This window comes from Canis aureus, chromosome 25, assembly GCF_053574225.1.
Source record: "Canis aureus isolate CA01 chromosome 25, VMU_Caureus_v.1.0, whole genome shotgun sequence".
Lineage (NCBI taxonomy): Eukaryota > Metazoa > Chordata > Mammalia > Carnivora > Canidae > Canis > Canis aureus.
In genome coordinates this window covers 4,065,299-4,088,451 of record NC_135635.1, presented here as the reverse complement: position 1 = coordinate 4,088,451, position 23,153 = coordinate 4,065,299, and the positions used below count along the sequence as shown (strand labels likewise).

At 37.7% G+C, this 23,153-nt stretch overlaps 1 protein-coding gene across 6 annotated transcripts in view; it reads left to right on the top strand.

Moving 5' to 3' along the window:
* Positions 1-23,153, top strand: part of DIP2B (disco interacting protein 2 homolog B) — a 219,890-nt gene that overhangs the window by 150,073 nt on the left and 46,664 nt on the right. For 2 of the 6 annotated variants that reach the window (XM_077870075.1, XM_077870072.1), the window contains exons 5-16: positions 2,830-3,042; positions 5,696-5,851; positions 6,333-6,455; positions 9,737-9,934; positions 11,634-11,725; positions 13,614-13,724; positions 15,044-15,167; positions 15,778-15,887; positions 17,713-17,815; positions 18,982-19,046; positions 21,525-21,618; positions 22,109-22,228. In XM_077870075.1, the coding sequence (XP_077726201.1) occupies positions 2,830-3,042; positions 5,696-5,851; positions 6,333-6,455; positions 9,737-9,934; positions 11,634-11,725; positions 13,614-13,724; positions 15,044-15,167; positions 15,778-15,887; positions 17,713-17,815; positions 18,982-19,046; positions 21,525-21,618; positions 22,109-22,228 (1,509 nt within the window). The remainder of the gene's footprint in view (positions 1-2,829; positions 3,043-5,695; positions 5,852-6,332; positions 6,456-9,736; positions 9,935-11,633; positions 11,726-13,613; positions 13,725-15,043; positions 15,168-15,777; positions 15,888-17,712; positions 17,816-18,981; positions 19,047-21,524; positions 21,619-22,108; positions 22,229-23,153) is intronic. The other 4 variants (XM_077870076.1, XM_077870073.1, XM_077870074.1 and 1 more) reach the window with 3 other exon arrangements.

The following is a 23,153-nucleotide window of genomic DNA, read 5'->3' as shown; positions in this document are numbered from 1 at the left end:
ACAAAGACCCATAGCAGCCCAGTGCTGTCCGCTTGTCCAGCCTCATCTGTCATCAGTGTAGCATCCTGAGTTTGAGCTAGTCCCGTTTCTTTCCAAAGGTGCTTTGTTTTCTGTCCCCTCCCAGCTTCCTCGCATGCCGTTCCCTTCCCTGACCCTGCTCCCCTCACCTCCATGGCCCTCAGAACCAAGAGCTACTTATCATTTTGGCCAGGGTTGAGGTCCCACTTCCTTGGGTGCCTGCACCATAAAGCTCTTGAGTCTTACTAGAATAGGGAAATATCTTCCTTGTTCACCATTTTATTACTGCTAACTAGTGTAGTGCTTAGTAGTACCTATTGAAGGGATGAGCCGGCAAGCCTTCTCAGATGGATAATTTCATCCCTAAGTCACATAGCTCATAAGGGGAGGACACCAGAGTTCAAATAGAAGATAGACCCCAAGGCCATGTTTTTTCCACCACACTAAGCCGGCCCCCCTTGTAGGCACTAAACACTAAGGACTGGCAGGCAAATGAGGTAATTGAATCGAAACAATACACCTAATTACATAATTGATCCAATATAGAAACAGTGAAACCAATTTTCTATAAACCTAATCATGAAAATACTGGTTTTACTCTCGTCTGAAAATTGGATTATTCTAATTTTAGACTTAATGCAGTTTAAAATAAATGATTCAATAAAGACAGCCTGTAAATCAGTGGAGTTTGTGGGGTCCTGAGATGTATAACCCTGAAAGTACTTTGTTCTTAAGGGTCAGATTCGCCTGTCCCACATCACCTGCCCGTTCTTTTCTTTAGCACATTTACAAAGACAAAAAATCTCTGCCCCTTAAGGTACCTTTGAAATGTTGGAATATTTTTTGGAAATGATACAAACCTCTTTCCTTAAATAAAAAGTTACAGATGCTGTTACTTTTCTTTCTCTATATTTTCCTTAAGCCACTCTCCTTTTACATTATAGATCTCTTTCCCGTTTAAAGAACCTCACTGATGTATCCTTTGGGGTCTGACCACTGTTTACCTCTCCAGCCTCATCTTTTGCCCCTTACAACTCAAAGTCTTTGCTTCATTTACATAGAAGTTCTTAAAATCCTCAACTAAAATTGGTACCCATTTGTGAAACCCTTTGCTTACCCCATTTCTTAGCATCTTTTGTATTCTTGTGAGGTAGTCTGTGGGATTGTGTCTCCTGTACTGGATCGTAAGCCTTTTTAGGGTGCTGTCTCATAAGAACATATGTATCGCAGAATCCCCAGAACTTGACATAGTTTCCAGCACATATTGTAGTTAAGAAGTTGATTGTAAAAATAATCAGTCTTAGGCCTCATATCTCCTTCAATTTGAGATAATAAGTTGGAGGTGCTTCAGAGCAGGAAGCCAGGATTTGGTCATTATCTTAAAACTTCCTTGCTTGCTCTGGCTGCAGAATTTGGCTTCTAGGTCTTTTGTGGTTCAAATTTCCATTGTGGAGTGCTAGGCATTCTAGCCGTGCTAATTAACTCTTTGGCTCTTTATGTTTTTGTCTTTTTAATGATTTTATTTTTAAATAATCTCTACACCCAATGTGAGGTTCGAATTTACAACCCTGAGATTGAGAGTTGCATGCTCTACTTACCGAGCTAGCCAGGCACCCCTCTCTTTGGCTTTTTGAAACAAAGCAGAACACATACCTACAGTTTCACGTGAGTTAGAGTGTTCTTCAGGACTAACCACAGAATATTTAATTTTAAAAAAATTGAATGAAATTCAATATACAGGCCATTAATTATAACCCCCAAAAATCATGTAGAAGGGTTTATCTCAGATCAGACCAAATGCTCCTTTAACTTGTATGCCTCCTAAACTGAGAGCCTTGAAAAAAATTCCTGACTTCTGCTTCCCTTGACTATCCTATATTTGGTTGAACTTTTCCTTTTTTATTTTTCTCAGTGTGGTTTTCTAATTTAGGCCTATTTTCCTGAAGTCAAAGCCAGGAAATACAGACATCAGTAAATTTCTCATAATTCTTCCCTGAGAATTAAGGAGAGCAATGCAGATCAGAGACATCTCCTGTCATGTTTGAAAAGCCTACATGTGCTGAGTGACCACTTTTCCACTAAAATCACAAAAGCACCAGGCTAAGCATTGTTTCTAATTCCATTTCTAGTTCCCCAGCACCTAACTCACTGTTTGACACCTAATTTGTTGTTAACAAAAGTAAATTTTTATATCACCCTATCAAGATAATTTCCTCTTGAGTAGACACTAATTAATAAGTACTTGTCAAAATCAGGGTAGCAACCTATCACAAGGTTCTCTAATTAAGAGGTTGGGGAAGATATATAAGCACTTCAGTATTATTGAATATAAGTAGATAAGCCAGAAGAATTTAGATCCTGATTAAGTTCAGAACAGAAAAGTAGTGAATGAAGTTTAAATATTCTGAAAGGGATTTTTTTAAGAACTTAAAATTACTTATAGATTTAGGCTATTTTATTTTTGCAGATTTTGGTCCATAGACCTTCCTTTGAGATTCTTGAGAAACTTTACATACTAATCTACATTAAGAATGTGAATAGGGGCACCTGGGTGGCTCAGTTGGCGAAGCGTCCAACTCTTGATTTCGGCTCAAGTCATGATATCAAGCCCCACATCAGGCTCCATGGAGCCTGGTTAGGATTCCAACACCCCCCCCTCCCCTGCCCACCAAATCTCTCTGTCTCTCTAAAAAGAAAAAGAATGCAAATATTTTGCTGGTGTCAAAATTGAATGTATGATCAATGAGCAAGAACTGAAAGGTCTCTGTTCTAGGCAGGATCGAGAACTTCTTTTTTTCTAATTCCACACAGACACGTCTTCGGCCTCTGAGGATGAGGGCTCTCTGAGACGCCAAGCTGCGCTCTCTGCTGCCTTGCAACAGAGCTTACAGAATGCTGAGTCCTGGATCAACCGTTCAATTCAGGGATCGTCCACTTCTTCATCCGCATCTTCTACGCTGTCCCATGGAGAGGTCAAAGGAACCAGTGGGTCTCTAGCTGATGTATTTGCCAATACTCGAATAGGTAGGAGCTGGATCTCCCCAAGAAGCTCAAATTATGTTCCATTCCCAGCATCCAAGAAATAGTTTATGATTTGTATTAGGTTTTTCAAAGTGGCCTAAGAATATTAGAAAGAACATAACAATTAATGGGGCAAAGATGGAAACACCAGCAATACATTTGGAATGATAGGTATCATCTGCATTATTGGTGCATAGCATTGCCCACCTGAAGCCATAGCTATTTCCATAAGCAATACTCAAGCTGCAAGATATAACACCAGTCTTAGTGTGAGTTTATCCCTGTTGGAGAATATTCCATATATTAAAAAGTGTTAAAATATGTAACATCTTAGATTTTCCCAGGATTGTTATCTGTGTTTTCTCAAACAAAAACACATAAAACCTGAACAAATTCTGCCCTATGACAATACCAGTGAAGCCCTTTGTCCTTAGCATAAAGACTGGATTTATTGTCCTTGCTGCTGTGTTATTGCTACAACCGGGGTGTGCAGGCTGAGGATGTTGGTACTCTGTGAGCTGCTGCCTGCTGCCAGTGCTCCTGTATGGAGTGTAGCTTTTGCTTGGCTCTGCTTTATGTTTTTGTGTGTGTTTTTAAAAGAGTTTGTGACATCTGCAGGTAAAGATACAACTCAGATCTCCGCTTTTACTAAATTGGTTGGTACATACTGCACTAAGTAATGTATTTGAACATCATGTGTCTGTGGTGTCTTAATTTTCATATCAGTGACCTTTCTCTATTACTTTATATACATATATATCTGTAATCTATTAGTTGATTTCTGAAACGAAAAACCTAGAAAATTTGTAATTCAAGCCTGTAATTAGTCAAGAACATAGCTACCTGAAGAGTATGGTTGCCCACATTGAAAAGCTAAGTACCAACAACTGGTGTCTTGTCTTGCACTCTTGGCTCTGCTCTGTAATTCACTGAACCTCTTAAAGCAGGTACAGATGAACATGCTTACCATCTCTTCTGTTTGGAAGGGCAAGCAACAGAGCCATGGTTGGGCCAGGTTTTATTTCTACATTTGTTTTAAAGAGAGCAATTTCACTTATTAAAAACAAGTACCTAGTACCCAATTGTCCTAGTACCCAATTAACTCTGGATTTTTGTTAACAAGATGATTTCATCTGACTTTATATTTTTTTTCTATTGCTTCTACTAGTCTATGAAAAGTTTTTTCTTCAGGTGCTCACAGAAACCATTTTATCTAACACTATGAGATAGTTGGGTATTTGCTCTAACAGAAGCTATTTGTCTTCCTCATGGAAAAACTTGAAGATACAGATTTAAAAACAAGTAATCTATAAACCCACTTCCCATGGATACACTTTAATGTATATCTTCCTAGACTTTTTTGCATATGAATAGTGTAAGGTTTTTGGTCTTGTTTATACAAAAATGAAATTGTACCAAACATAGTGTTCATAACCTACTTTTTGTAGTAGTATATCACAAACATCTTTTATATCATTAATATAGAATTATACTATTATTTTTATGGTTTCAAAGTATGCCATTATATGGCTGTGCCTTAGTTATTTGGCCATTCCCCTGTTTTGGACATCTAGGTAGTATCCAATTTTTTGCTATTATAGAAACTGCTGGAATGAACATCCTTGAACACACAACTTGGTGCATTTGTCTGATTATTTCCTTAGGATGTATTCCAATAAGTGGAATTGCTGGGTCAAATAAAAGTGCCTGTTTTTTAATGCTTTGTTACCACATTATCCTACAGTAAGGTATACTGTAATATACTTGTGCTAGTATATTTACAACTTTAAAAACTATTGAACTAGTAATAAACTTTTGGGGCTTAGAGGCCTTACTCCCAAATTTATTTTAGGAATTGTTTACATTTTGCTTTTTGCCTTTTTTTATAGTTTTGAGTGGCTTGTTATTCTTGTGAATCATATTTTACTTCCTCTAATTTTCCTTTTCTTCCCCAGATGTTTTGCTAAGTTTTTTTGTAACATATCCCTGTTAAATGGCTCTCCTCCAATTTGTGGCATTCAGTTTCTCAATGTTAAGAATCTCTACATTAAGCAGAGTACAGTAACATTATTTAATCATGCTTCAATCAAGGGAAGAACCTTGTCAAGTAGATCCGAGGTTCTTGGTTATTTTATAAAAATTGGAAGTGGGCTTTATCTGGTTTTCTTCACCTGGAAACTTGAAGGATCTGACCCACTCCCAAAACACTCCTTCCATTTTCAGTGGAAGAAGAAACATGATAGATAAGCCAACATAAACATGAAGAAATGCTCAAGACTAGACTATTAGTAGCATTATGACTATACTCACTTTGTTCTCATTTTGAAGTCACTGGCAAGTTTTGTTTTATTATGATTATTGACATTGGATTGTTACCAGACTTTCTGTGTAGGAAAGAATGTTTTTCAGGAACATTTGCTATATGATTTGCTCTTACTAAGGCTATTCGTGTTTTTGAAAGTAATAATTTTGATATGCCCTCTTGCTCTCTCATTATATCTTACCAGTTGAATTTTATTTCAGAGGTTATTTTATAACAGTTGATGCCGTTTATATAGTTTTTTTCCTTGTTAGGAAACAAACAACAAAAATTTAAAGATTCTTATTTTTATTGCTAATGTAATATGATTCTAAATTTTGTTTTCTCCCCTCTTAGAAAATTTCTCTGCTCCCCCCGATGTCACTACAACTACCTCTTCTTCATCATCATCCTCCTCAATGCGCCCAGCAAATATTGATCTGCCCCCCTCGGGGATAGTTAAAGGCATGCACAAAGGATCCAACAGGTCCAGCCTTATGGATACAGCTGATGGTAGGGAGTTCTTTTGGGCAGCTAAATAGAAGATATTTGTTGAACTGGGAAAATTCACATCCTGAATAGCAGCGCCTAAGTGGTTAAGCAGTTGCAGAACTCTACCACTGGCCCACTAACACGGTCAGCATGTCCTCTGGAGCACCCTCTTTTCAACAGCCTGATGGCGCTGTTACTTGTTCAGACAGTCTGCATGGTCAAAAGATACTGGGAAAAAAAAAAAAACGAGTATTGGGGGGAAAAGAATGCTATAAGGAAAAAAAGGAGGATTAGATGAAATCTGTAAGCAGGGTATTAATAATAGTACCATATTTGTTTTATGTTTCAATAAAATTTGTCGTGTACATATTTGTACCTATTTGGCCCAGTTGAAATAGGGCAAAAGCCAAACCTCATTAGACATTAAAACTCCTAAGAGAATTGAGAAGCTAAGACAGCCCTAGAATCAATGAGTTTTAACTTACTGTTTTTCCCCTTATAGGTGTTCCAGTCAGTAGCAGAGTATCCACAAAAATCCAGCAGCTTCTAAACACTCTGAAACGACCCAAAAGGCCTCCCTTAAAAGAATTTTTTGTGGATGACTCTGAAGAAATTGTGGAAGGTAGTAGTAATAATACCGAAGACATATTTTCCTTCAACAAACATATCTTAAGCAATTACTACATGTCAGATACCATAGGATTTAAGGGTGAACAAGGCAGCATTTTTGTTGAAAGAATTCATAGTTCTCTGCTCTTCTTTCCCTAAGGATCATTTATATTTCAGGTCTCAGGTACAAAATAAAGAGAAAGAGGAGAGAAAGGCAAAGAGATAACTGTGGAAGCATAGAACTATCCTTGGAAAATATGCTGTTAGAAATTAGGAAGTTTCCCAAATACAAAATTTTAAAAATTATTTACATTTTGCAGTATCCTAGAATACAAATGTCAAATTTGATCTAAAAAATTTGCCCAGTCGGAGACATTTGCAGATCTTATTGTCAGAGAGTTCTCACTATTGTAATGGTCCCTCTCCTCCTTCCCACCCTGCCTTAATCCTTTCAAATAACCAGCCCCCCCAAAAAAAGCCCAGTCTTTTTTTGATAGATATAACATAATCCTTTTGTTAAATGAGCCAGTCGGCACATATATCTGCTTTCTACAGGACAGTGTGGAAGATGGTGAAAAGAGTTCAAAGATTTATGAAAATACAGCCACTCCTTCATATGATTTACACATTAGACTGGTACTAAAATATATGTACATGAAAGTATATTTTAGCCAATAAGTATGTATCAATTAATACAGCAGCTGGGAGAAAGAATAGAAATCAGTCCCATCTTTGTGGTTAGGGAAAGCTTTGTAGAGGAAGTGGTGGTAGTGGTTTATTTATTTAATAATTTAACAAATATTTATGGATGAAATCATGTGATGTTTGGAATTTAATAGGAAGAATTGGGAGTTGAATGAGTAGAAGTATAGATGAAATGAAGGTGGTCATTTGGTGATTATTGAAGCTGGGTGACGAACAGATCTACCCAACAAAGGGTTTTGTCAAAAGAACTGAGCCTTGGTAGCTTTGTAGTTCATTTTAACCTCCTTAGACTAATACAGGAGGCTTTGATCACCTTGGGCATGTTAATGGAACTAGGCACATTAATAGACTAGATCTGGTCTCAGCCCACTTCATACAGCCAAAAGCAACAAGCAGTCTGATATAGGAGGTTAAAATGACTTTATGTTTCTTTAGGAGTCACTAAATTCACTCAACTATGGACATCTTTCTCCATATACTGATATTCAAGACGTTCATATCAGTACTGGCCTCTGCAGTATTTCCCGCACTGTGTATTTACCAGGCAAATGAAGGTCCAGGTTCAATAGGAATCATACTTGAACAATTTTCATTGGCAGAAGAGCACTAACAGCTTTCTACCAATTTTAAATAGGTGACAGTTGCTTTTTAAAATAATGATTATCTTTGGAAAAGAAAAATATCCACATGTCTTTGGAAGCCTTCAAGTGAGTTTCCCCCGGCGTCTGCATTGAGGCCCAGTGGATGGCAAAAACGTACACACTTTTTTGACCAGAAGACTATGCCTACCATCTATACGGTCTGTCCATAAAAACGAAACTATTTAAGAACACCACCCTGCCTTTTTAAAAATTAATATGGTGGTTTAGAGTCTGGGAATATTCAAAGCAGAAGAGCAACTGAAACGTTAATTTACCTAGGGCAGTGAATTGGGAAGTGAAGCTATTTCATTAGTTTTATGTTTTAGTAGGGAGAAGAATCAAAACATTTTAAGTAAATTTCCCAAATCTGTCATGAGGTTGAGCTATAAAATAAAATTTTTATTTCCTATTTCACTTGCCCATCTAATACTTGCTGCTGACTGTATTTCTTTTCCTTTCTATGCCTCTGTCTCATCTCCCACTCACCTGGCTAATTCCTACCCTTCCTTCAAGACTAAGTTCACAGCATGGATTCCGTCCTCTAAGTTGGGTGATGTGGACTCTTCTGCCCTCCCTGTAATGTGTCTGTCATGCACTGCTCACATTTCTCTATTTAGCTCTGTGTATGTATGTGTGTCCCCCTTGCATTCCAGATACCTCGTGAGGGCCCAAACTCTGTGCTCCTTGCACCTAGCACCTTAGAGAAACAATAAGTGTTTGTTCAACATTTATGTACAGCGTTTATTTCCTCAGTATTTATCACATCCTATGCATATCACTGGCACTCAGTAAATAACTTGATTTTGCTCCATGTGTACATTATCTTTCCTGCTATGAAAATAGAATTTTTTTGCCTTTTATTATTTGAATAATATTTGTTCACTGTAGAAAAATTAAGAGGACTTTTGTTTTATTCATATGAAAAAATATGAAATACTATTCACCTCCAGTGGAAGTGGAATGACCATGTTAATAATCTAGCACTTTCATTCCCCCAAACTCAGTTCAATTTAATTAACATCGTTTGAGCTACCATTATGTATTAGGAACTGTAGGCAATAAGAGGACAAAGAACCATGCCTTCTTTCAAGAAACTGTCAGCCTTAGGGGGAGAAAAGCTTACACAGTAAAAGAAGCCCTTGAGGATCCTCAGTGCTTTAATGAGGGTAGACAACCACATAGTGGGGGAGCACTAAGGAAGAAATGACTGCGGACAGCTTCCAGGAGTGTGCTGTTTGAGCTGCATCCTGACAAGGATGAGTACAGGTATACCAGAAGCAAAGGGATTGGCCAGATGAGATGTGTACAGAGGTATGGAGACGTAGAACACTGTCATCTGGGCTCATTCTCTGTTTGAGTTTATTAATGACCCTGTGATTGCTCCTTGGCCTTTTGGCTAAGACCAAGTGTAATAATGATCCTGTGGTAGAAGTATTACTACCCCCATTTTACAGATGAGGAAAAACGAGGCTCAAGTAACTCAAGTTGCCTAAGGTCACACTGGTAAAACATAAATGTAAATTTGAGCTTTCTGACTCACGTTTCATGCTTTTTCAAATATAACCCAGGGAAGTGGAACCTGGCTCTCTAACATCAGACACAAACCATAAGGATTTAAAAACAAGTTGCATAAAATTATAAAATTACTAAAAAGAAATGTATGCTCTGTGCTTTTCTGTATGTTCACTGGTTTGCTTTGTTAGAGTCAGGATTTGTTACATAAAATCTATTAAATATGGTTTCACAATTATGTGGGAAGATAACTTCAGGCCCAGTTTGTGGATTATCATCATTTCTAGCAATGTCATTTCTTTTCTCAGAGAATAAAATCAAATAAAGTTGAAGAGAAAAGGGAATTATATTTGATATTAGGGACCTAAATTGTGTTAGTTTCTATCTGTATGTATTTCAGATAATATTTTTATAACTCATGGGGGTTTTTTTGGTACAGTACCTCAGCCAGACCCCAACCAGCCCAAGCCTGAGGGACGGCAGATGACCCCTGTGAAGGGGGAGCCATTAGGAGTCATCTGTAACTGGCCTCCTGCTCTTGAGTCGGCCCTGCAGCGCTGGGGCACCACTCAAGCAAAATGCCCCTGTCTGACTGCACTGGATGTGACTGGAAAACCAGTTTATACTCTCACATATGGTAAGTTTGCAAGATTCCCAGCTCCTTCCTTTTCTCCTAATAGTTCTTCAGATTACTGTTGGTAGTGTTTTGATCTTGATATTTAGCTATTGCTGTCATTGTGTTTCAACAGATCTTTTAAATTATTTTAATAGGAACCTAAGTTCTAAGTGGAGCTCTTGCCAAATATTTTCATATGCTAAATGCTATTTGCAAAGCAGCTAATATTTGAAAGAGCAGAAGGAAGAAAGAGGCTTTGTAGATACACTAATAATTTAATATTAGAAGGGATTTAGAGAAGACATTTGGGCAGGATATATTTAAAAAAAAAAATCCAAAAGTTTTATCTAAAAAGCTGAAACTGATTACTTTTTAGATCTTTGACATTTCATTCTACCTTTTGCTAGAATGGGCACAAAATTCTGTAATGAACAAAGAATTGGTACTTTTCTGTTTAGTGTTTGCACCCCAGCTAAAGTTTGATTTTCCTTTTTAAGTAACTTTTAAAGTAACTTATTTTCCTTTTAAAAAATTCCTTTAAGATAACTTTTTTCAATCTTTTAAAAGATTTTATTTATTTATTTGTGAGAGAATGCACATGTGCACACTGGAGTGGGGGTGCGAGTGGCCAGAAAGGGCAGAGGAATAGGGAGAGGAATAGACTTTCCCCTGAGCAGAGAGTCCGACACAGAGCTCGATCTCAGGACCCTGGGATCATGACCTGAGCTGAAGGCAGATGCTTAACTGCTTGAGCCACACAGACACCCATATTTTTCAATTTTTAACAAGAATAGATTCAACCTGGGCAGTGAGATTTTGTACTAGTTTATTCAAACACATTCTTTTTTGCCTTCAGAAGTGAAGCACATTGTCTGTAGATCTAGATATAGAATAATTTTAGGAAAAAAATAGTTTTTATTTAAAGAACCAGACAGATTGATGTGAGTTTAAAACCCTAGCTGCCCCTCTCAATGAGTTAGATGTAAAACTACATATCTATTCAAAATGACATGATTTCTTTTTCACTTCCTACATAATCTAAGATAAGAATTTGTAAGGGTGTTTGGAGGGAGGGAGAAGAGAGAGGGAAAGAATATGCCTTTTTTCCCCAAAAAAAGTGGTTTTTAGCATTCATTTCAGAAGCTATATATTAATTTCAGCCATGTAACCCGTAAAGCAGTTAGCTGACCAAATCTTTACATACTTATTTAACATCTATGAGTATATCCACGTTTCACCTAATTCCCATTTTGTCTGTTTTTACTGAAATACAGTGGCATGTGCTTAATCATTTGAGTCATACTTTTGCTTTGCAGTTAACCTCAAGTATCTAATACCAAATATGTAAGTGGTTCTTCAGAAGAAGCTGAGAACAGAAGTAGTCTTCTGATTTTCAGCCCTGGTATAAAAATTGTTGCCTTCCCTTTAAATGTTCTTGGTTCATGTTAAATCATTTCTAAAGATATTCAGACTACTTCACAAAAGAATTTGAAATATTATCTAAACCAAAATGAGCATCTGGTGATATTTTCCTTTTGTTTGGAAACAGGACTGGCTTTTGTAAACTCAAGTGAATATAAAGCATTTTCTGTGTGTTGGGGGTGATGGTTGTCTAATGAGTCATTTGGAAGTGGCCACTGTCTTATTAAATGTAATGAACTGAGTGCACCCTTGTTGAGGTAGGCCTGTGTTTTTCTATATGATTCTTTTCTTTTTCCAGGAAAGTTGTGGAGCAGAAGTTTAAAGTTGGCCTACACACTGCTTAATAAACTGGGGACCAAAAATGAACCTGTATTAAAACCTGGAGACAGGGTAATTGGTTTTTTGGTTTTAGAGAGGTGATGTTTTATTGTTTTCTTTCTTTTTTTTTTATTGTTTTCTAATATGCACATTCTGAATTTTTAATACACAGCAGCACAATTTATGTAACTCTTATTCTTTGAAAATGGTTCGGTTCCAACCCAAGTTAGCTCAATGCCAGGTGGTAATTCTTGTATTCATAGATAGAAGGAAATTCACACCTCCCTTTCTGTAACTGCTATTCAGTAAACTCTCATGCTAATACAAAGAAAGAGGAACCTAACTCCTTCTGGAAGTAAATATTTCAATAATCAGACAACAAAAAGAGCAATAAAGTTTACTCTGATTTTTCCCTTTACAAATTGCCCCATAAGATTTTTAAAAACATTTTCTGTGGCTTTATGTAGAGAGAGAGGGAGACCCATGTTCCAAGAAGAAATTAAATGGCATCATTTAATTTCTTCTTTAATCAAAGATGACATTAGACAATTTTTTTAACTTTTTGAAGATTTTTTCCTATCAATGACTTTTTAATATTGATGACTTCTTACCTTCAAACATTACTTTTAATTTGGCATTTGTGGAATGAAACACCAAGTATTCAACAGACTTCTTTTTAGTAGGCTCATGACATAGCACCTCCTGAACTAGCCTTTTACAAATACCTTTGCATTGTGGAAAAAGGCATCTAAAAGGTGGCTTCTACTTAGAACTGTGACACATGAGGATTTCCTAGTCCTCACTGAACCTGTGTCTTCCTAGCATTATGGACACCTGTGTGCAGGAAGGAAATAGGTTGTTTTAAATGTTTTGTGGAATTAGTATTTTTTAGAACTCTAGGAGGGATTAGCAATTTCAAAATTAAACTTATCTTGGGAGTGAGTTAAGGGAATTGAAAGTAAAAGGGGAAACGAGTATAGTGGCATAATTAAGTTTCACATGTTAATCTGTGAACATCTGAGCCAGGTAACAAGCTCCACGATGATCATAACTTCTGTGGTTTTGCATTCCTTCAGTAAATTAGGAAGAGTTAGTTATCCCTGTGATACTTTATAGGTGAGATCACAGTTTTGAACATAGTTCACGGGTTTCACTGTTTATCTTTTGTAGATAAATTAACTTTTTGGGATCCCTGGGTGGCGCAGCGGTTTGGCGCCTGCCTTTGGCCCAGGGCGCGATCCTGGAGACCCGGGATCGAATCCCACGTCGGGCTCCCAGTGCATGGAGCCTGCTTCTCCCTCTGCCTATGTCTCTGCCTCTCTCTCTCTCTCTCTCTCTGTATGACTATCATAAATAAATTTAAAAAATTAAAAAAAAATTAACTTTTTAACCATAATGGCTTGTGGCAGTATTACTTACATCCGTTTACCAATGCCTTCATACTAGAGTACTTGCATTGTTGGTTAAGTAAGGATTAATGCAATGAACTCATTAAAAAATAAGAAACCTTGAATTGCCCCAACAGTGGCAATTGAGTCAGTCAAATCCTGTGAGTTCTCTGAGTTTTAAGGCTTATTCTCGAGTACACTGGCCTATCTAGAGAGAATCATTACATTTATTTTATTGCTTTAGTCCTGCACTAAGTTGCCTTCGGTTTCACAAGTAATTAACTTACTAAAGGTGAGTTGTTAACTGCTCAATCACCAATAGAATTCAGTCAAAATTTTTTCTTATGATGATGATGAATTGCATGACAGTTTCCAAAACATGTCTAGTACAATCATGGGAGTGATAGAAATCTTTTTAGATTTGTGCATCTTTCTCCATAACTTAATTTTCTTTAGGTATTAAATAGTTTTATTGTGTTTGTGTACATGTCATATATGTTTATCTTAGAAAATGGCACTGAAAGTATTAGTCTGTTTTTATTCCTGTTACTGAATGTAATTATTCATTTTAGGTAGCCCTGGTTTACCCCAACAATGATCCAGTCATGTTTATGGTGGCTTTTTACGGATGTCTCCTGGCAGAAGTGATTCCAGTGCCTATAGAGGTACCTCTTACCAGAAAGGTAACATTGCTAAATTTGAGAGGAATGTAGCCTGACGTGACACGTTAGACATCGGGTTCTTAGATCAGTTGACTCCATCATGACATTAGAAACAGCCTAGCCATTTTCTTAAGTACTCTGCTTCACTTTCTAAAAACATGAGAGTTGTAGACAAATAACATTTATTATTACTATGTTTCATGAAAAAACTATTTTTTCAACAAAGTTAGAATTTTTATAGTATAAAATTTAAAAGTTGTGTGGGCATACCTTACTTTTCAACAATTACCATTTATAAAGAGGAGCCTTATTCCTTCCTTGAGACTATAGATAATCCACATTTACAATAAGTGAGACCTTTTTGTAAAGGGATTCCTTGAATTTTATCATACAACCTAGCATTTCTCTTAAGTTGAAGGCTGATACAGTGATGGCCTATCACTGCTCTGAGGAATAAGATTTACTTTAATGACACATGAGCCTGTGCAGCATATGTAGCACATTTTTAGGTTTAACCAAATGATTTCTCCATGAGCTGCTTGACCCTAATTTTTCTCATACAGTTCATTATTCAGAGATCATGATAAAGACAAATATGGTAGAGATTGTGGATTTACAAGAAAACAGTTATTCTCTGAAAGAAATAAAAAAACAAATTACTAACATCCCTGAAATTCAGATTGATGGGATATAGCATCTTTAGATTAGTCAGGAAATCATAGGGTTAGTCTTAAATTATTAAGTTGGCTGTTTGTATGGTTTCATAATGATACCTTTAAAGTGATGTTTTAGTGGAAATACTTTATATCTTTTGTTGTTTTCTCTGTGTTGTCATAAGGCTTAAATGTTACCTCCTTTAAAATAGAATAATGAACATATGGATTTGGGTAGAACCATTCATTCACTTTCATTATAAATTTGGACACTTGGTGTCCATTGGCATGATTTTATTCTGACTTGGATTGCTTTGCTTTTGAATTTGGAGATGTAGCTAGGTTAAGACCACTTAACCATGTTCACATCCCATCTATTTCACTGGCCTGAAATTAGTTTAAAAGAGGAACATTGCTGACTTTTGAATGAAATGGTCCCATTGGTTGGTAGAATTCATCACTAGTAATGTCAGATTAATAAAATATTTGATTTGTACTCAGGAAATCATTGTATTGTAGAAATTATTTGGAAGAACATATTGTCATTGGATTTTGACAATTGCCAGGTGTCAGTGGGGTTCCATGAATGTTATCACACAAGTGCCAGAGCACTGCTGAGTGTTAGGTTTGGGGCATGGGTGTGCTCACGTTCACTCCCCTCCTGTGCTCATTATCTTCTCTCCACAGGATGCTGGAGGGCAGCAGATTGGCTTCTTGCTAGGAAGCTGTGGTATTGCCTTAGCTCTTACCAGTGAAGTTTGTCTAAAGGGGCTGCCAAAAACTCAGAATGGAGAAATTGTACAGTTTAAGGGTTAGTAATATTTATACTTGAATTATCAGTTAAAAGTTAAAGTTTAGTACTCTAATTCGTGTTTTAATTTAATATAGCTAAGTACTTAACATATATTTTCTTATTAGGTTTCACATTTTTATGAAGTAGGTACTGTTACTATCCCCATTTTACAGGTGAGGGAACTGAGACACAGGTTAAGTAACTTGCCCAAAGTCAAAGCTTAATAAATGGCAGAGCAGTGATTTGAACCCAAATCTGATTCCACAGCCCACACCCTTAACTTTTATGCTGATGATTGTAAAAAGCTACCACTCTCTTCACTAAAACTAAATGCTACACGTAGAGACAGAGGCCAGACTACTAACCTCAGTGGACTTCCACTGCCAAATGGACCTCCCAATTGTTGAGGTAATGTCGAGGCCTGGCATTAACATGTGGAATGATTGTACTTTTGAAAGAAAGTATAATTAATTGGTGATTTATCACTAAAAACTAATAAAAAATCTAGTATTTTACTGATTTAAAAATGACCTTAATTTGGTCTCTTGATATTTAAAAAGACCAATTCAACGTGAACTCCTTCCCTTATGGCGTAGGCAATTCAGTTTTTATTTTGCGTTTGATTTAGGTTGGCCTCGGCTCAAATGGGTTGTAACAGATTCCAAGTACCTTTCAAAGCCACCTAAAGACTGGCAGCCCCACATCTCACCTGCTGGTACAGAACCAGCATACATTGAGGTAAGTCCTGAGACTAGAACATACATTCTGGCTTCCCATGGCTTCAGTTGCTATCTTATGAAATTTAAAACTAAGCTTTTGCAGTTTTAATGTAGAAAAGCCTCCTGGTTTGTTAGAGTTCCATCTTTTGGCTTAGTAAAATGCTTGACCTCTCTTCTAATTGTTTTTAACATAAATACACATTCAAGAGAGAGCCAGAAAATAAATTGACCCTGTCATGTAAGAAAGTTATACAAGACCTAGAAATGAAGTGTTTAAGAAATGGTATACTGACAGAGATACTCCTCTGCTGTGTTGGGGGCGGCAGAGGAGTGGGAAGCAAAGAATGGAGAAACAAGGTAAGGATATAGTGGTGCTTGAAAAGAACAGAGTTAACAGATGAAAGATAAAGAGCATAGAGGAAAAAAATGGCTAGAGGGTTTGGTGTTGAAGGTCAGTGTAGGACCTTGAGGAATCCATGACATTCAGTTTGAGGGATTAAGCCCTCCTGCGTAGCGGGCACCAGGCTGAGAGCTGTTTCAAATGCATTATTTCAGTGGGTCCCCACAAGTACCACCTGCGAGGTTGGTTGGGGCTGTTTTGTTGTTGTTGTTTTAAGATATTATTTATTTATTCATGAGAGACACAGAGAGAGGCAGAGACACAGGCAGAGGGAGAAGCAGGCTCCTCTCGGGGAGCCTGTTGTGGGACTTGATCCCAGGACTCTGGGATCATGACCTGAGCCAAAGGCAGATGCTCAACCACTGAGCCACCCAGGTGCCCCTGGAGCTGTTATTAAACCTGCCTTAGAGGTGAGGAAACTAAGACTTAGATGAACTCAGGTAACCAACCCAAGGCCACATGACTTAAAAATGACAGAGCTGGGTCTTACACTCCCATCTGTCTCACTCTAAAAGCTGTGCCCTTCCTGACTCTGCATCCTACGTGAGACATTTACTAACCCTAACCCTAAATGCAGACTGTTTGCCAAATGAATGATAAATCAATAAATTGAAAAAGAAAAGTTTGAGGGGAAAAAAATCCACCCAGCCCTGAGCCCTGCAGTGATAACTAGCTAGAAGAGGGAAGAGAGTGGGCAGTAGCTTTGAGAGGTGACATGTTCATGTTGGATGCGAGGAGGGTTGCTTTGAAAGATGGAAGAGAGGGGATCCCTGGGTGGCTCAGCGGTTGGGCCTCTGCCTTTGGCTCCGGGCGTGATCCCGGAGTCCTGGGATCGAGTCCCACGTGGGACTCCCTGCATGGAGCCTGCTTCTCCCTCTGCCTGGGTCTCTGCCTCTCTCTGTGTCTCTCATGAATAAATAAATAAAATTAAAAAAAAAAAACAATCAAAAGTTGTTGTCATGGTAAAAGCAGCTTGGATAGAATATTGAGGTAAAAAAAAAGTGAGAGTTGATTGATTTGTAGGAATGAATAGGCCATTTCTGGTCTCCCGCTCCCAACATGGGAGCCTCTCACATACAGGAACTACATCTTACCACCTTTACCTCTGCAGGGCCCTGCTTGCTGTGTGTCTGATATGATGCTTCTATTCATGACGTTCCAGGCACTTGTTTGTTTAGCTTCCGTAGCAGCCACTTTACACTGATGACTAATTAAACTTTTAAGAATTTTTCACACATACTTTAATCAAGCTTTGTCATTCCTCAATGCTATCTTTGCGTGATTAGAGTTTGGGGCCCCATACATAGCCTCAGATATTCGTATGAAACATATTAAATTCAGCCCATTATCATGGCTTATCTGGATTTGATTTTTGAATTGTCATTTGAAATAATCCATTTTATTGTGTTTTCTTATGCTATTGTTTTTTGTATTTTTTTCCTAGTATAAAACAAGCAAAGAAGGCAGTGTGATGGGAGTTACAGTGTCCCGCCTTGCAATGTTGTCTCACTGCCAAGCTCTGTCCCAGGCCTGCAATTATTCTGAAGGTCAGACTTTATCCCGTGACTGCCCTCATTGTGAGTCTCAGATATATGTGACCGTGAGCAGAGTGCTCAACGATTGGATTCCAGTTAATGACCAAATTCAGAGTGAAATGCTCTAAGACACATTCTTGGCTTGCTTTTGCTTTCTTCTTTTTCACAAAAATGCTGTAATTTAAAGGAACTAAAAATCTGGGCAAACCAAATATGTAAAGCATGATTTCTAGAGTGCAGAAATAGAAAACAAATTAAAACCATGTGTTTATTAGGTGCAGAATGTTATATATCTCCATCTTCCTATGTATATAGAACTGACACCAGCTGTATGTTTGGAGTTAGAGTCAAAGAAATCCAGCTACCAAAAAACACAAATTAAAACAAAAAATATATTCTGTATTGTTAAACTTTAGATATGTTGATATAGTGTAATGACTGTTTGCTTTAGATTACAATACTAAATTTTTTATTTTCCTTTCATAAAATGAAACAAGTTAATATATGTTCATTAAAGAGCAGTATTCTTGTCTGGTAAAATGTTTATATATAATGGAAGCAATCAAAATGCCAGAAAATAGGGATTGATTGAATTATAATGTGCTCAAGTAGTGGGTTTTACCCTGAGACAATAAGACTCCTGTTCTTGAATATTAACCATATAGGGAAATTGTTACAATATATCTTTAAGTGGAAACAAATGAGATACAGAGCAGTGTGCCAGTTTTATTATGGTAGATATCTATATGCCATTTTTGTTATGGTTGGCATCCATCTAGATGTAAGTATGCTTATGTGTGTGTAGATGTAATATATAGATATATAGATACATACATACACACCAAGTTTTTAATTTTCTCTAGGAAGTATAATTTTTTACATGTGTTTGTGCAACTTGCAAAGTTTCTAAAATAATCATGTGTTCCTTATATAATTAGGAAAAAAATATTATCTCTTGGGAGGCAGTCCCTATATCATCAGGAATTTCAGACTCATTAACACTTCTGTGACCTTATTCCTCTGATTAATCCCCTAGCCAGGTTGAGGGGACCCTCAAGTAATCAAAAGAACACTGATGATTTCTTCAAAAGTATCAAATCAGTTGTTTAATAGAGACAAGTGAGACAGTTTTGCTGCTTAATACTAAAGCTGATTTCCTTTTGTTTTTTTAACCTTAGGGGAGACAGTAGTAAATGTTTTAGACTTTAAGAAGGATGCCGGGCTGTGGCATGGCATGTTTGCGGTAAGCTCCTCAGAATTATGGCCTTTGGTGTAAATTGTGCTGCTCATCCACGTCAGTACACATGCTGTGTAACCAGAGCATCTCCCAGTGTGTGTTTGAAATTTAAGCCCCGGAAAGATCAATAATACTATCCAAAAGAATTTTGTAATACAAATGGCAATCTTTTTTTAAGGAGAATGGAATTCAGTTTTTTCTTTTTCAGTGTGTGGTTGGGCATACCCTTCACATAACAGTTTGTGGGAGAACTTAGGGTCAAAATTTTTTAGAACATCTGCTATGATGGCTCAAAGCCATCATAGTACCACTTTTCTATAAATGATTATCTATTTATTCATGATTAACAAAAGTATGTTTGAGATTTGCCTCAAAAGATTACAAGAAAGAAAGAAAGGATTACATAAATGTATTTAGAATTTGGCAACTGTGCTTAACGACATCTAACCTTTCCATTGGGCAAAATGCATTGAATGACTCCATGCGATGATTAAAGAATAGAGTAATAAGGTAGATGGGGCTACTTCCATAATAGAACAGGTAACGTGCTGTGGGAGTTAGGGAAAAGTGAGTTCCTCCCATCTCTGGCATCACGCCATTTTTACAGAAGAGTGACAGTTGAGTTGGACTTTGAGAAATAGGTGATTTTTTTTAGCCATATAGAGATACTTTGGACATTTAAGCGGGAAAAGCTACCATATATAGCAGACTGAGAGATAAAGGATCTGAGAGTTGCAAAGGACCTTTGAAAGAACATCTCGTCTACCCTCCCTGCACGTTGTAGGAATCCGAGAAAGAGTAGAAAAGGAAGCCTAAGGGAAGGGGAAGAAGATCCCTTTTCACCCAGGACACCTCAGAGTAGTAAGAGCCTATTCCTTGAGTGCATACTTCCTAGCTGATTTTTGAAGCCTTTCTCATTTTGTTTTTTTAAATCAGAAGTTAAAATACCGTTTCGAAGCGTTAGAGGGAATTTTCTCTTTATGATACAAAGAGCAATATGGTGACGTGTATAAGGAATTAGTATTAACACCATTTTGTCCTTAAAATCCAAAAATTTGTCACCATAGCTAGAAATTTGGAAGAGGGAGGTAAAAGAGGTTTACACTGGTATCTTGTTTTGGGGGGCCACTTAGGTGATGACTAAAATGGCCAGTCTAAATACCAAGACTTAGTTATTCTGTGGGTTGGATCTCTTTGGGGGCAGGGAGTCCTGGGTATGTTTGGTTTAGGGGGCAAGAGGCACCAAATTGCATGACCCCCCTCAGCTCACTAAGCTTTATCTACCCCTAAAGCTCACTAAGCTTTATCTACACTGCCTCCCTGAGTGTTTGAGTTTGATCTTCCCAATAAGTCTAAGGGACCTCCTATAAGAATCAGGGAAACTGATTTCTTGCTTTGTAATACCTACTTCTTTGTGGTGTGTGGTGAGCATGCGTATGATGAAAGCGCCTAGCAGATTAGAGGGCAGTTTGGTAGTATCTGGTGAATTTAAAAGTATATATCCTATGACCTGCAGTACTACCATTCTGTATCTTCTGTAGACAAACACTTGGACAGGTGTGCAGGGAAGTGAGTATAAACATGCCCCTTGAGACATTGTTTATAATAGCAAAAAAGAGGGATCCCTGGGTGGCGCAGCGGTTTGGCGCCCGCCTTTGGCCCAGGGCGCGATCCTGGAGACCCGAGATCGAATCCCACATGGGGCTCCCGGTGCATGGAGCCCGCTTCTCCCTCTCCCTCTGTCTGTGTCTCTGCCTCTCTCACTCTCGCTCTGTGTGACTATCATAAATAAATTAAAAAAAATAATAAATAAATAAAAATAAAAAATTAAAAAATAATAATAGCAAAAAAAGATATCAATAAATTGTGATATAGACATACCATGGAGTATTATACAGCAGTTCAAAAAGAATTCTGCATATCTCTTATACTGATATGCATAGATTTAGCTCTAAGACAATTTAAGTGAAAAAAAGCAATGCCCCTTTTATGTTAAAAATACATTTATCCTTCTATGGGGACAAATGTATATATAAATATATAGAAAAAGGACTGGGAGGATACATGCGAGATTCCTAACCGATTATCTCTGAAGAGGAGAGGAGGGAACCAAGTTTGAGGGTAGGTAGCAAAGGAGGCTTTAACCTTAGAGGTAACATTTCAGATTTTTTTCAAAGAGTATGAATTGCTTGCATGATTAAAATCATTAGTAAGGGGATCCCTGGGTGGCGCAGCGGTTTGGCGCCTGCCTTTGGCCCAGGGCGCGATCCTGGAGACCCGGGATCGAGTCCCACGTCGGGCTCCCAGTGCATGGAGCCTGCTTCTCCCTCTGCCTGTGTCTCTGCCTCTCTCTCTCACTGTGTGCCTATCATAAATAAATAAAAAAAAAAAATTAAAAAAAAAAATCATTAGTAAAATATCAGTTCAGTTTTAAAATGGTAAGTATGTATTGATATTTACTTTTTATCTTTCTTTGCTTTTCAGAATGTAATGAATAAGATGCATACAATAAGCGTACCCTACTCAGTTATGAAGACTTGCCCTCTCTCTTGGGTCCAAAGAGTACATGCCCACAAAGGTAGTTTTACATAGCATCTAAGCTTTAATTATGTGACTGTTTGAACTAAGATTTCAGGGGTTTTCAAATTGCATTGCTCGTCCAGAGACATAATTCTATGCCTTGGTGGCTTGACAGGTTTTAGAGTTCAGTCACTATAAAATTAGGTATGTTGTCTGTGCTGTCACTTGACATCCTTTCTTAAGAATTGAGATGAATTTGCCTGAATCTGAGCCCTGAATTAGATTTATTGGATGCTCAGTGTTCATAGCTTCCTTAGCTGAATTATGTGGCCTGCCCTCAGGTCACAGTAAGCAAAATAATTGTGTGTCCTGTCAGTTGTTTAGTGCTTCAGAGCACCTGGCACAAAGTCTTTGAAGCCTTTTTTATTTTCTCTAAGTGAGCATCATGATCCCTAAAATAAACAAAAATGTTTTTGTTATAGTATATTAAATACATACCAATTGTAGGATGTGCGTGTGTATTAACTTTATCCCTTTTGAATTTATAGCCAAGGTAGCTTTAGTAAAATGTCGAGACTTGCATTGGGCTATGATGGCACATCGAGACCAAAGAGATGTGAGCCTGAGTTCCCTCCGAATGTTAATTGTAACTGATGGAGCTAATCCCTGTGAGTATTTCTAGAGTGTGGGTCTAGGAATATCCTTTTCTTTGGTAGGTTAAGGTTTTTGCCCCCTTTTTGTAAGCATTTTTAGGTTTATTTTTTTAACATCTGCATTGAAATGTAAGTCACATACCATAAAACTCACCCATTTAAAGTGTACAGTTCAGTGGTTTCAGAATATGCAGTTCTGCAACTGTCACCATGAACTGAGTTCCCATATCCATGAGTAGTCACTACCCATTTCTCCCTCTGTGTCCCCTGGGACACAGAGGGCAACCTGGGCAACCACTCATCGGCTTTTCTGTCTCTACAGATTTACCTACCCTGGACATTTCATAGAAATGCTGTCCTACTAGATGTGGTGTTTGGTGACTGACTTCTTTCACTTAGCATGTTTTCAGGATTCATCCATCATATAGCACATGTTTGTGCTTCGTTTCCTTCTCACTGCCATGTCACATTCCACTGAACCAATGTGCCACATTTTCTATAAGCTTTCAAAAACACCTCTTCTTGCTCACTCATTTATATCCTTTTTCTATTGTGTGACTACAAGGAGTGATAAGAAGGTGACTTGATAGAACCATGTCTGAACTTTATGTACATTCCCCTTATGAACACATCAGAGTTCTTTGGGAAAAGTTTTAGAGATCTTACCATGTGACTTGCTTTTCCCTACAAGCACAAGCACTCTGAGTAGCATCAGGTAAAGCATTAGAAACCATGCTCTTTGCCATAAATGGATTTCTGTCAGAAGTCACAATGGCATAGTAGTCATCCTGGATAAACACAGGTGTGAGGTGGACCTTAAGAAACAAATCGGAGAATATCACATAGAAGAGAATATTAGCACCATTATGAGCTAAACTAGTTACTTCCGAAAGAGTTGCTTGCTTCCGAACGGGCTACCTCTTGGCTGCAGTGCATCTGT